Genomic DNA, 13,869 nt, shown 5'->3' with positions numbered 1-13,869 from the left:
CAAAGTAACTTTTTCAAAACAACAAAGGATTTTTGTGGAATTGAGAAAATCAAGGTTTGTTTCAACGCAAAATCGGCGTTGATTATATTCAACAAAAATTTTGTTGAATAAAACCTCGTACAGGCTGATTCTACAAAATATTTTTCTGCGTGAGGTCGTGAGAAAAATTTATTCTAGTATTTTTTCATGAAAGGCCTAACTAATCACCTTAATTTTGCAACGCAGTGAGATAAGCCTTTCTGTGGTTTTCGGGGAGACTGTTTGAGTCAAAAAAGCAATTTAGGGAATATTTTATCGGTGAAAATTGATTTTATTTCGTTTTGAAATTTAAAAACCTTATATATCAACCTAAAATCTCAAAAATACGTCCAAAATTTTGGTGTAGGGTAGAGAAGTCATCAATGGGACACGGGGAACAATGAGAAAATCTCACAAGACGTAGTTTCAACCAATCAGGCTCATATTTGGGGGAAAGGTGTATTTACAAGATACACATCTGCCATAAAAGCAGCTTTGGATATGGACGCTCCCTTGCAAAGTTATTCATACATGTTTGATTCTGGGGTGTAAAAGTAAATTATGACTAAAAATAACATTTTCGCTCATAGGGTGCCATTAACACAAAAACTAATGTTTCTCCAAATTTCTTTCGTCATTTTACACGGCATGAGTTTGGCTACAATGTCCTTTTATTAGATTTGACCAAAATTTAGAATATACCCAGAATCCACGGCTGTCTCATTGTTACCCACTCTTTTCGGCCCATAGGTAACAATGAGACACTATGATTTTTCTTCATTAAACTTTTTAAAATCTATGGAAATCTTTTAAAACATGAATTGGGTGTGATTTTTGGCATATTTATTGTGTTTGAACTTCATTTTACCAAAAATATAAAGTTTTTTGGTAAAATATATGGATTTTACGAAATTTAAATACTTTTTCATATAACTTTTGTTAATTGAAGTTTCATGTTGACAAAATTGCCTGAAAATGTTCAAAGAAAGTCACCTGCAATGGAACACTATAAAAACATGATGTTTTACTAGAAAAGTATTGATTTTTGTAGAGTGTCTCATTGTTCTCCAGCTGCCTCATTGTTCCTGCCAAGTGCATCTACAATGAGACAGTAGAATAACTCTGGCTGTAGACGTCAGGTGGATCTCAAATTTTGGCAAATGTTAGAACACATTAAAAGAAAGAAAATGCTACAAAAAGCTCATTAAAACATGATGATGAAAAAAAAAATACAAAAACTGTTGAAAGTCAAAAACCAAAAGTGTCTCATTGATGGCTACCTTACCCTAACTTATGCCAGAGATGTATATTGTTATGAAGTAGTAGCACTACTGATCAAAGGCTTCGATGATCTAATGATGTTTCCCTTATCAACAGCATGTATGAATGCGCTGAAAAAATAAAACACCATGATTGCTAAAACTCGATCAGTTGCAAACAGTCATTGACCACCGACGGCGCCCGCCATGCAAGTTTGTAGATCTCGATTTGAAGGGACAGGAATGTTAGTTAGCACATGTTGCTACTAGGGCAGCTGGTTTGCCCTGTGCCTACACCCGACAAGTGCCAGGAACCTGCAAATTTGTTAAAAGGGTAGGGTCAAGATTCACCATAGAAGATGCGACCCAAAATCAAAGTATTTGTTGAAAGGTAGTATATATTATTCTCAAAGCAAGCAATCCGATGCTGGGGATGAGACATTTCCCGTTAATCTTAGACAGCCGGCTGTGGAAAGATGAATCCAAATAATGCTAAACACTCCTGACACCACACTCAAAGAATTGATCTATAAGCTATAAAAAAGTGACGTTTCTTAAAATTTCCAGTTCATAGTAACCATAAAGCAGGAGTGTAGCCAGAATTTTGTGCTTAAAGTTGAAGAGATAAACTTGTTTCGGTTTTGATTATTTTTCACAATATTTTTACAATTTATTAGCTATCCTTTCAATGATGAATGATATTAACGTCATGATTCGAAATCCGGACACTTAGTAGCATATCTTTTTTGTTATAGCTGGCAAAAAATCAGGTAATAAGTTGCAAATGTAGAAATATCATCAAGATGTAGTATAAACAGTCAATTTAAAGAGAATGCATGCAAAATATGTCTTTTCTAAACATTTTTCCTCAGAATTTTCAAATCAAAATGACTTGTTGTGCTTCGAATCCCGGACACTGATAAAAGTTGATTCGAAATCCGGACACTTTTGATTCGAATTCCGGACACTCGATTTTACTTATGAATCGCACAAATTTGGGCCGAAATTTTAGTGAATGTCATTCTTTAGGTCTCAAATAAGATGTTAACATCAAAACAATCGATATTTTGTATAAAAAATTGCTAGAATTTAAGAAAATCAGAACCAAAACTTTCTGCTTTGTCTTCCCGGTGCTTCGGACGCCTATGAAATATTTCAGCAGAAATGTTTCACAGTTTTGGTAATAACATGATTTAATTTAATTTAATTGTTTTAGCATTGGCCACAGCGTCCAAACATTTTTGAAATGAAAGTTGATGTTAAGAATTCATTGAATAACACAGTTTAGACAGTAATTATGCGAACTTATATCCACATAATTGATAAAACAAGATGAAGTGTCCGGGTTTCGAAGCGTCCGGGAATTCGAATCATGACGTTATTTGCATATCAGCAAACCGAACAGACATATCGAACGAAATTAGCGTTCTTCCTTGTTGTCATCTACTTTCTAAGAAGCTAAGAGTTAAAAAAACACCAATTGAATGGTTATTGTATATGCTTTATCAATGATTATAACTGTTGATAGACATAATCAAAAATAGACCGTCATTTATCAGTTGCTATACAAAGTTGGAGTCTCAAAATGCACAAATCAAAAACACGTTGGAAAAACTCAAACCAATAAAACAACTGAAAAATCTAATTTAAAACTTTTTTTTTTATTAAACAAGAAAGGCAGTTTTAAAAATTTGGATAAAATCATAGCTACACAAAATATAATATTGAAAAAATAATTACCAAAATTAGAAAGAACAGCACTATGACTAGCACCAGCCACATCACATGGAAAAACCACAGCATAATGATGAGGATCCTATACGTCGGTGTGTGTGTGTTTGTGCTTTTGTCAGTTCACCCCAACCCGATTCAATTAACAATAAATTCCGCAATAACAAAAACCATGCACTGCTCAATTTCCACCGTAATGATCAAAGCGTGGGCGGTCCGTTTGTCCTTCTGCTCCTGTTTGGTGTAATTAGTTGCACTTTTTTTTCACTTTCAGCACTGCGTTGATTCAAATTCAATATTTTATTTTCCTCTTTTCTGATGTGCGCACTGCTGCTGATGCTGGGGGCCACTTCCGGAGCATTCATATATCAAATTTCCACCAGAATCCCACGCACATTGGACAAGCGCAATTATCATTAATTAATTAACAAACCGGTTATCGTCACAATTTTCCAGCAACAGTGCAGATTTTAAACGATTTTTCCCCTCCGCGAAAAAATGAAGCGAAATCGCACGCACGTGTTTTTTCTTTCTTCTTCCAATCGTTGGAATGAGTGAACCTGTACTAAAGCTAGGACCATCGATGGGGGGACGCCTTTTGCCAAATAATGCCAATTTCGAAGCATTTTGCGATTGATATGATAAGCTTTGGTGATGTCTGGACGGGTGGACTTAGTCAACGATAGCTGCACGATTGTTGTTTCAGGAGTTGGCGTTATCAGAAAAAAGTGCTGATTACGTTGTTTTTTTTTTTTATAGTGATAGGAGTGGGTGGATTGTAATAGTATATTACCTTAAATCTAATTACCCCGTAACTTTTAAATTCGCGGAAACTATCAGTGCGATTTCAATGTTAAGAAAAGAATCCTTCGAGAAATGTTATAGACCGATTCTTTCGTGACGGGACAACGTTTGTACGCATATGTTTTCTGCTGATAACTTCAAAATCTGTGAGAAAAGGTACCAATATTTATACAAATTTGGAAAGTACATTAAATTTCCAATAAGATTCACTCCAGCAAACATTTAAAAACACAAAGTTTGAGTCAAGAGAGTTACAAATGTAGCGTGACGGGACAACATCGTACAATTGGATCATTTTGATTTTCATACACAAAAGTGAAGAACTCTGCTCTCCTAGTAAGTTTTTGGAAAAACCCTTTTTTACAGTTGTTTCTAAAATGAAAAACGAAGATTTTGCTTACTGGATCACCCAATTTCGTCAAATTTTGTTGATTTGACAGGTACTTCTTTTCGTGACGGGACAACGCAGATATTTTGCAAAAGAGGGTTTTGCTCGCGTTGTCCCGTCACGAAATGAAGCAATTGTGAAAATCTCTACTGACTAGTCAACTTTAACTAATTTGGGGTCGCTGAGCTCGAATATGACTCCTAGAATACTCCAAAGTATTCAGGGAATGTGCAATCCAAAATGGCGGCCAATATGGCGGTGCTAGAATATTCGATATTTTATAAAGAAATGTAACCGGCAATGAACAGGTCTAATTTAACAAAGGGTTGCTGAACTCGAATATGAGCTCTAGAATATTCCAAAATACTCAGGGATGTGCAATCCAAGATGACGGCCAATATGGCGAAATTAGAAAATTTGATTTTTTTTCAGATGGCAATCAATGGGTCAAATTCAACTAATTTGGGGTCGCTGAACTCGAATATGAGCCATATAATACTCCAAAGTACTCAGGGAATGTGCAATCCAAGATGGCGAAGCTAGAAAATTGAATTGCATTCCCTGAGTACTTATTTATTTAGTTGTCACCGTATTTGGCATTATGCCGCACAGACTGTTCTAAGGACTTTAGAATATTCTAAGGATTATATTCGAGTTCAGCATCCCCAAATTAATTAAATTTGACCTGTTGACTGCCTGTTACATTTCTGTATAAAAATTTCCAATATTCTAGGTTCGCCATCTTGGCCGCCATCTTGGATTGCACATTCTCTGAGTACTTTGGAGTATTATATGGCTCATATTCGAGTTCAGCGACCCCAGATTAGTTAAATTTGACTAGTTGATTTAACTTAAAAATCTTTTTATGGTGTTTTTTTTCCATTCTGCCGCCATATTAGACGCCATCTTGAATATCTCGCTTCCCTTTGAGACTCAGGAAAATCAACAGGCAAATTTGGATTCTGGAGGGTTGATTTAGTCTAGATCGATCAAAAACTGGCCTGTTACACGATTTGCTTCTAGACACGAGAAATGAGCATCTTTTTTTGAATTCGTGCCTTGACCAAAAAATTGGCGTGACGGGACAACGCAAACTTGCGTCAGCCGTAACTCTGGATCCTTTTGGCCAATTTTCGATTTCTAATAAGCATTTTTAAGGGTTTTTGAGTACGAAGAGAATCCAAAATATGATGCAAAACCGATTTCACGAACTATTGCAAATTAAACTATTTTCATTTTTCGTGACGGGACAACGCTTCCATATACCCCCTTTTCAAATGCCCTGTATAATTTTATGCCTACAGAATCTGCTTCTGTCAATAAGAGGGCTTATAAAAGAGTCATTTTACTATAAAATACCGTTTAGATTGATTAAATATTTGCATTCCTTCCATTAATTTGAGCTATTATTTAAAACAGTTGGGAAAATTAAAAATTCCCAGCGTTTATACATTTTACAACATCTGCTCACATATATGTTTAGAATAGGAACTTTGGTGTGGAAATATGTTTTTTGTGTGGTTCAAATAGTGGGAAAACATGGAAAATTATCAGAACCATCCAAAGTTTAACTTGAAAAAATTACTGCTTGGTAAACAAGTGCTAAGAATCGGTCTATACACTTTTTCATGAAATAATTTCAACGCTTTTTGGACATTTTCAAGTGTTTAGCTGTTTTTTTTAATTTATTTTTTTGGAGCAGAAAATCTTACAATTTTTTTTAAATTCCGTAAACTGGGGTCAATCGGGACACATGGGGCTAATTGGGACAGCAGTTTTAACAATGTTGGAACACAATATTTTGATTTTTCTGGTTGGTTTCGGTTAGAACAGACTCAGACCAACAAAATGTGTACATCCATTTCCAAATTTAAAAGCTTTAAGTGCTCTAAAAACTGCTGTCCCTATTCCGACTGAAGTCCCGATTAGCCCCAGATTACGGTACTCTAAGTTTATTCAGATTTCTTAAATTCAAGATGGCGACCAAAATGGCGGTGAAGAAATATTTAAAAAAATTAAAAAAAAACTAAAATCAATTTAATACGCAAACAACCATTCAAATTTGACTAAAATTGGGTCGAAGAACTCAAATTCGATGCTAAAAGTTAAAAAAATTATATTTAAAACATTTCTAAAATTGACTAAAACCAACAAAATTATGTTGAATTTTCAAGCTTCCTCTAGTACATTTTTTTTGAAAAAATGGTAAGTTTCAAAGTATAAATACTAAAAAAAGCATAAAATGCCGTATTTTTTGAAAATACTCAAACTTTTATAATTTGCAATTTGGGTATCAAACGATTCGAAATTTTTCATGCATTTTCATTGATTTATAGTTTTTTGGAATGAAATAGTCATATTTTCACAAAGACAGTATTTTCTCGAAAATACTAAAAAAAAATATAATTCGCAATATGGATTTCAATCGATAAGAAATTTTGCGTGCATTTTAACTGTTTCAAACATTTTCAAATGAAATGCTAAAATTTCACAAAATACCGTATTTTCTCGAAAAAAAAAAAACAAAAAAAAATTATGTTTCGCAATATGATTATCAAACGATTCGAAATTTTGCATGTATTTTAACTGTTTTAGAGTTTTTTGAATGAAAAAAAAGGTAAAATGTCGCTTCGTTTGACACATATTGCAAAACATGAAAATTTGAGTACTTGAAAAAAATTACGGTATTTTGTGAACATTTTAGTATTTACTTCAAAAAACACTAAAACAGTGAAAATGCAGGCAAATTTCGATTTGTTTGGTACATGGGTGCAAATTATAAAAAATTGAGTACTTTCTTTTTGAGTTTGTGAAAATTTTAGTATTTATGCTTTGCAATTTACTACATTATCAAAAAATATATTTTAAGTGAATGCATTGAAAATTTAACATGATATTGAAGCATCAAATAAAAAAAGATTTTAAAAATGAGTGATCTTTCGTTATCGTCGATAGAATCATTGAAATATCGATTATCGACGATAATTCTGTCGATTGTCCCATACAAACCTTCGCATTGCATACTCCAAGAGAATTGAATACGAAGAATTAGCATATTATATTTTCGTCCAAACAGTTTGTTAATTTTTCTGTTTGTTAAAATATGAATAATAATAATTTACTTTTGTTTAAACATAAAAAAAGTTTGTGAAGATGTTTTGAACATTCTCAATTGAAAACATATACATTTTTTTGCAACTTTTAAGTGCAGTTTTTTCAATATGACTTTTGTAGCTTGCAACTGTGAAAATTTCGGTTGTATCAGCTAAATCAGATCAGAAAGGTGATATTTGTTCACAAAATAATGTAATAATCTATTTATTATTAACGGATTAATGTTTTGATATTTTTGTTTATGATTTTCATTTCTAAACAAATCCCACATATTCAAAAACTAAATTTGAAAAAGGTTCAGCGATTTGCCACCTTATACAAATTTGTATTTTTTTGTCTTATTTTGCACATTTTGATGAGAAAATAACACATAAAACATTAATCGACAAGTTTCCTGAACAGTTGTTGTAAAGTTTCTGATAAATAACAAGCCTTACCCGACAAACTTCGTTATGCCTTTTTTTTGGTTTGTTGACGTTTTTTGCCTTTTTGCTTATTCAGCCTTCTGTGATCAAAATTTGATTTTACGTAACTTTCTCCATACAATTTGCCGATTTTCTGGAATCGGTTCCAGAGTAGCCAAAGTGTCAATTAGTTTAGTCAATTAGCGTATAAACCTTCCTTAGGCTTATGGCCTATCTACAATCACTTAGCTTAGAAAATTTCACTTAGCTTAGGAATTTGAATCAATGGAAATGAAGCCGAGCTTCTACAATGGAAAAGTAATCAAATTAGAAACTAACGTATGGTTTGAAAAATTTCAAAATCTACGGTAAGTTGACGTTTCAATATCAAAGGTAAACAAACAACTGCATAGCAACGTATATCAGCCCAGCAAAATTTCTAAGTTGATTGTGGATGACGGCCGTAAGTTGCGTACTTTCCTAAGTAACTACTTTACTTAGATGTTCTAAGCTAAGTGATTGTAGATAGCCCATTATACGAATCCAACGCTGCAAAGAGCACCTCGATCCGGCGCTCCGTATTGAACTGATTCGCGTTCGAACAAAACCGTCGAAATTTTTTATATATATATATATAGAAGATGAAGGAATTAAAAAAACAATTTAAAAAAATATAACTTAGCGATTTTTTGGGTGAACTTTTCGCTCTTTGAAGTTTCGGAAAGCTTAGAAAATTTCCTACCAGACACTTAGCGATGACAAATTTTCCTGAAAAGTATGTTCTAGCAAACACCCCGTGTTTTAATAATAGGCCTTCAGCTCAAAATGGTGAGTTGGAAAATCGGTGTTCAAGGGACTTTTAAGTAAAATTGGACGCCCGATTAAAATATGGCATTTTTTGTCATCTGAAACAAATCCAAAAACGAGAATGGTTATTTGTGCAAAATTTGTCCATGGGTTATTCTCTACCAACTCACACGAAATTGGGAAAAGTTGCCCGACCCCTCTTCGATTTGCGTGAAACTTTGTCCTAGGGGTAACTTTTTTTCGTAAAATCGCGATAACTCGTGATGTTTATAAGCAAACCCTTTATGTCTATATATCAAAATTTTCTAATTATTTGTTCTACAACTTTGTAGAACATTGTTACACTCTAAAAAATAACCCTGCAAAGTTAGAAAAAACACGAAATTTTAAAATGAAAAATTTTGTTCTAAATGAAAAAAATGACCCTTCTGGGTCAATGTAGATTCGAAAAGTACATTAAATTTCCCATAAAATGGCATGTTCCAAAATTTTTTACAGTCGAGTAACGGATAATGGGAAAATTTCTAAAACTTTATTAGTGTTTTTTTCGATGAAAAATACGTTTATTCGGAATTTCTGAGTACGTCATCAAATCGGGCGTCTAATTTTACATAAAAGTCCCTTTGACACCAAATTTCTATCTCATCACCGTTTCAGGCTGCAAATTATTGAAAACACCTCTTTTTTCGCATGTTCAAAAATGGAAGGGGTCGTATCGCCCCTCCGTCACGAGATATCAAAAAACGGACCACGGATTCGTGATCAGGGACAAAAGTTACCCCATAGGACAAAGTTTCACGCAAATCGAAGAGGGGTCGGGGCAACTGCTGTGTGAGTTGGTGGAGAATTACCCCCATAGCAATACCTAATACTTTGAAGAAGACATTAAATCAATGAGAAAATCCGATCTTAACGGTGCTCATCAACCAGAGCATTTGCACCAAGATATTTGTTACAGATATTTTAGTATTTTCGAAACCACGGGAACTATCGAAATATTTTTTTATTCATCCCCTAAAGTACTGTTTACTATGCGATTCACAACAAAATTTGCCCATATTCAAAATCAGATTGCTGCAGGATTGGGTCCGTAAGTTTGTCAGTTCTGGAATAAGTAGACAACAACTTCCTTGATTGCTGTGCACCCTTAAAATAAAGACTTTTGAATATTTCAACAGCCTTTTCGTATGGACAGTTGCTGTGGAGACTTTTTTGTGTGAACAAACCACTAGCCACCACAATAACAGGATGGGCAAGGTGGGAAAGCTGATGTAGTATAGAATTGTCTTTTAATATTCTTCTCATAAATAGAGCAAAGTAAACCACAATGTTACAAATTATGCAGGCATTCACCACGCGTCTCCATTGAATTCATTCTCGAGCCCAAGCGAAATAATCAAAACGATAAAAAGGCTGCTCATTGATGCAGTAATTGCTCTAGTTTTTGTTTGCAGTTATATTTTAATCGAAGCAGTGAAAGCCTACAAGAACTGCCACGCTTCTTACGAATTATTGATAACTGATTGATTCAGAGTGTAAACAAGATGAGGTGCTCTGATGATGAACTCTGGAGCGGTCAGTAATCAATAATTCGTGAGCAAATCTGGATTACTGAATTATTACTGAAAATGTGACTGGAGTGCACTACAACGATGAGCAGCCGTTTGATCGTTTTGATCTTTTCAATGGAGCTTGATAATCAGTTCAACGGAGACGCATGGTAATTGGGTCCTAAAATGAAGCTTAGATTGCGGATATTATTGTTTACAGCGATAAAGCTTATTTTTCTGAGTACAATGACCTAGACAATGACCCTTTGTACGATCACAAAGAGTTTAAAATGGATTTTTAAATCAGACCTCGCGGTCCTTCTTGACAGAAAGCTCCTACTTGACAGCTCGTTCCAAGGGGACCATAGTTGATCCATAGAAAAAATGTTGTCTTGTCATTTTTTTTTGCATTAACATTCCAACGCTCAAGGCTCCAAAAAAGTAGGAACGGTAAATTCAACTCGCTGGTTCTCGGGCATAACTCAACCAATCAAGATGATTCTTCTTTCCAGTGATTTGTTAGGATGTCTAGATGATTCTAGAACTTTGCAGAACTCAATTTGATCAAATCTGTAATTTTTGCGATCAAAAACATCGTTACAACTTTTTTTTTCGCGTGTAAAAAAAATCGACAAAAATTCCGCGGAGGCAACGTTTTAGAAAAAGGTGGAACGATGTTTTCAGTCGCAGAAATTACAGATTTGATCAAATCAAGTTCTGCAAAATTTTAGGATCATCTAGACATGCTTACAAATCACTGGAAACAAGAATCGTCCCGATTAGTTGAGTAACGCCCGAGAATCAGCGAGTTGAAGTTACCGTTCCACCTTTTTTGGGAGGCTTGGGCGTCCGTGTAAGTTGGACATGCGTTGGGCTTTCAAGTGTTAAAATGAAAAAAGTGGGCAGAAATGGTTTTTAATCGTGTTTTTTACCGTTGTACATAAAAATTTACATAGGGCTTTAGTACCCAATTGATTATAGTTTACATTGCTCCAATTATGTGAAGAACATAAAAAGTCAATTCTTTTCTACACCCAAATCACGATCACCTGGTAGCCCTATATCACCTACCGGCGTTCAACGCGGCGCGGCGTCCTAAACTACTCTGAACTCGTGACTCGTACAACAACAACAACAAATTACTGCGGGCTCATTCAGCAGCTCATTCAGAGTCACTCAGTTCAGTTAGTTCAGTCGCTTTAGTACCTTCCCGACCGATGGCTGCGTCGAACGACGAGCTTCGCAGACGACGACACTTCGTAAACGACTTGTGCTTAGTGAGTCAGACTTGAACTTTGGAGAGTCCGGCGCGAGCTCGAGCGATCGTTCACCTGAACGGAAACCTGCTATACAGCTTAGGATCGATCGAGCTGCGTGAGTGTACGTGTTCGGGATTTCCCGAATGTTTTCGAGACGGTCGCGTAAATCATTCCAGGTTGGTTGGTTTATCTCTTCATTTCGCGTCGCGTGTTGACTTAAGCTGACTTGATCGTGTGTGCTCACGCGACCTGTTTCGTGGCGTTGATAACGCGCCTCACTTGATCAACAGGTCTGGGAGTGGGTTGATAGTGTTGGTGTGTTTTGGGTTGCAGATCGTCGCGGTGTGCTGGTTTGGACGAGTGCCCAAAAATTTGACAACATTTAGTCTCGCGCGGGAATCACCGTATAGTCAGTCGGCCGATCGTCGTCAGTGTGAGTCTGGTTTTGCTCGTAAGGTCTGCGTGTAAACAAAGTGCAAAAGGAAATAACAATAACACACAAAACTGCAATAATGGTCGCGGCGAGACTTGTTTGGCTGTAGGAGGTGTCCCGAAATCTGCGTATTCCAAGTGTCCACAAGTCGCGACGTGTCACGCTTGGAGAGAGAGATCGCCTTGAACTCGCGATTCGATTCGATTCGTCAACTGGTGGTGGTCGTGATGTGATTAGTCAAGTGCAAGAAAGCTGTTATTTCATCGCTAGGAATGTAAAAATATAACACGCCATCGTCAGAGCCAAGTGATAAAGGTGCATCAAGTTCTAAGTGGTTGAGCCAACTGTTGGGGTGCACTTGTACAGAGCTCGAAGCTGCTGAGTTGCTGATTATTCCTGGGTAAACGCACGAGAATTACTATTTGAGTGTGACTTTCTAGTTGTCTAAACAAGTCTTTCTCTAAGCGAGACTTGAAAGCTGCAAATCATACAAGTTATCATCATTATCGTCAGCAGAAGTAGAAAAAAGAGGTTTGTTTATACGTAAATTACACTCGAACGTCGATCTTCTACCAACACCTAAACTACCAAGCAGGAAAAAAACACAACACACTTCACTTCGCCATTCCATTAAAAATGTCATGAACAGATGTTCACAATTTCATCACATATACCCTTTTTAATCACTCTAAGCCGTTCGATCAATTCGCGATTAAAAGCTCAAAAATTCCGACAGATGGCGCAAAGCATCGAAGAATGACGATTCAAATTTTCGCTGTTCGGTTACATAGGAATGCAATCTTAAAATTGAATTTACGGCTCTTAGAACAACTTTTGAGAAAAAATTCAAGTAGTACGAGTGTAAACTTTTTGCCCTCTTTAAATTAACGCAATAAAAAAAAATTGAAAAATAATAATTTTGAAAAAATAATATTGTTCAAAATGATAGAGCATCAAAAGTTAACAAAGTATCAGCTCGAATTTTTGCTCAAAAGTTGTTTTGAACGCTGGAATTTAACAAAATAGAATTCGCATACATAACCCCAAAGGGCGGAAATTGAAGAATTCGACGACGTTTTTTCCGGTAGGTTCGCTGTTGTTCCAGCGGTGTTCGGAATGACAGCCCCCATACAGTTTGAGCAGTTTTTTGGGAAAAATCGCGTTTATAATGAAAAATCAAGCATTTTCAGAAAAGTGGAGTATTGCAAAGTGTGGCAATTTCGCTAACGATCATAATGCGTGGTGATTTGTAGTGATTAATTGTGACTGGTATTTTATTTAAACGATTTTTCTAAAAAGATGATCGATATTTTGGATAACTTTAGTTAAATGTTGCAAAAGTTAAAAGTAATGATGAAATATTATGTAAAAGTGTTTAAACTTTACTTTTCTTCCCGTTTGACCAAAATATTGACCTCAAAAATGCATATTGGTGATTTTTTGGAAATTTTTGGAAAAATTCGAATAACTAGCAATTTTTTGAGAAAATTATTGTAATTATGCTGTAATATGACTCTTATAGTTTGTTCTATAAATAATACACACATAAGGAGCATTATCAATCAAATAAATCTTATTTAAATCAATTTTTCAAAAGATCTTTTTGGTAAATTTGAGGAAAAAACATGAAAAATTAACTCAGCCCCTATGATTTATACATCATTCGATTCGTTTATGCGATTGCCACACTTTACAATAACTTTCACGTTAAAAAATATTTGAAGGAAATAAAAATCAAAAACTGCAAAAAAAATAATATTTCCAAGCACGCTGTCATTCCGAACATCGTTGCGTAGTGCTTCTACTCGCCACCAGGATGCGTGCACGTTTCTGTCGAATCTCTCAATTTCAATCGACATTCTTCGCTCTGTTCTGCTACTCAATACTAGGTGTCGCATGTTGTTTGGCTCTTGAACGGCAATTCTCATCACTTTTGCCGTTTTCCGCTATTAAATCAACATTTTCAGATGTATCAACAATGGAGAGTCGCGTGCTCACTTTTATTCGAGCTATTTATTCCTTTGGAACAGTCAAAAACACTTTATGAAAGCTGTAATTCATGATCAAAGTGCTGATATGCCGATAATAGAAATAGACTGAGA

At 35.3% G+C, this 13,869-nt stretch overlaps 2 protein-coding genes across 5 annotated transcripts in view; one reads left to right on the top strand and one right to left on the bottom strand.

The window, feature by feature from the left end:
* Nucleotides 1–13,869, bottom strand: part of LOC120414693 (uncharacterized) — a 52,848-nt gene that overhangs the window by 3,130 nt on the left and 35,849 nt on the right. Inside the window, exon 1 of one of the 2 annotated variants that reach the window (XM_039575983.2) lies at nucleotides 3,018–3,681. The exons of the other annotated variant lie outside the window; for it this stretch is intronic. Within the exon in view, the coding sequence (XP_039431917.1) occupies nucleotides 3,018–3,080 (63 nt within the window). The 5' untranslated portion in view covers nucleotides 3,081–3,681. Of the gene's footprint in view, nucleotides 1–3,017; nucleotides 3,682–13,869 lie in introns of those variants that run through there. 2 annotated transcript variants of the gene reach the window in all.
* LOC120414689 (uncharacterized) overlaps nucleotides 11,263–13,869 on the top strand; it is a 36,866-nt gene continuing 34,259 nt past the window's right edge. Inside the window, exon 1 of one of the 3 annotated variants that reach the window (XM_039575977.2) lies at nucleotides 11,263–11,510. The gene's annotated coding sequence lies outside the window, so the exon portion shown is untranslated. The other 2 variants (XM_039575978.2, XM_039575976.2) reach the window with 2 other exon arrangements.

Source organism: Culex pipiens, chromosome 2 (genome assembly GCF_016801865.2).
Source record: "Culex pipiens pallens isolate TS chromosome 2, TS_CPP_V2, whole genome shotgun sequence".
In the NCBI taxonomy this organism is placed as follows: domain Eukaryota; kingdom Metazoa; phylum Arthropoda; class Insecta; order Diptera; family Culicidae; genus Culex; species Culex pipiens.
The sequence above is the reverse complement of the archived record's forward strand: the minus strand, read 5'-3'. Positions and strand labels throughout refer to the sequence as shown.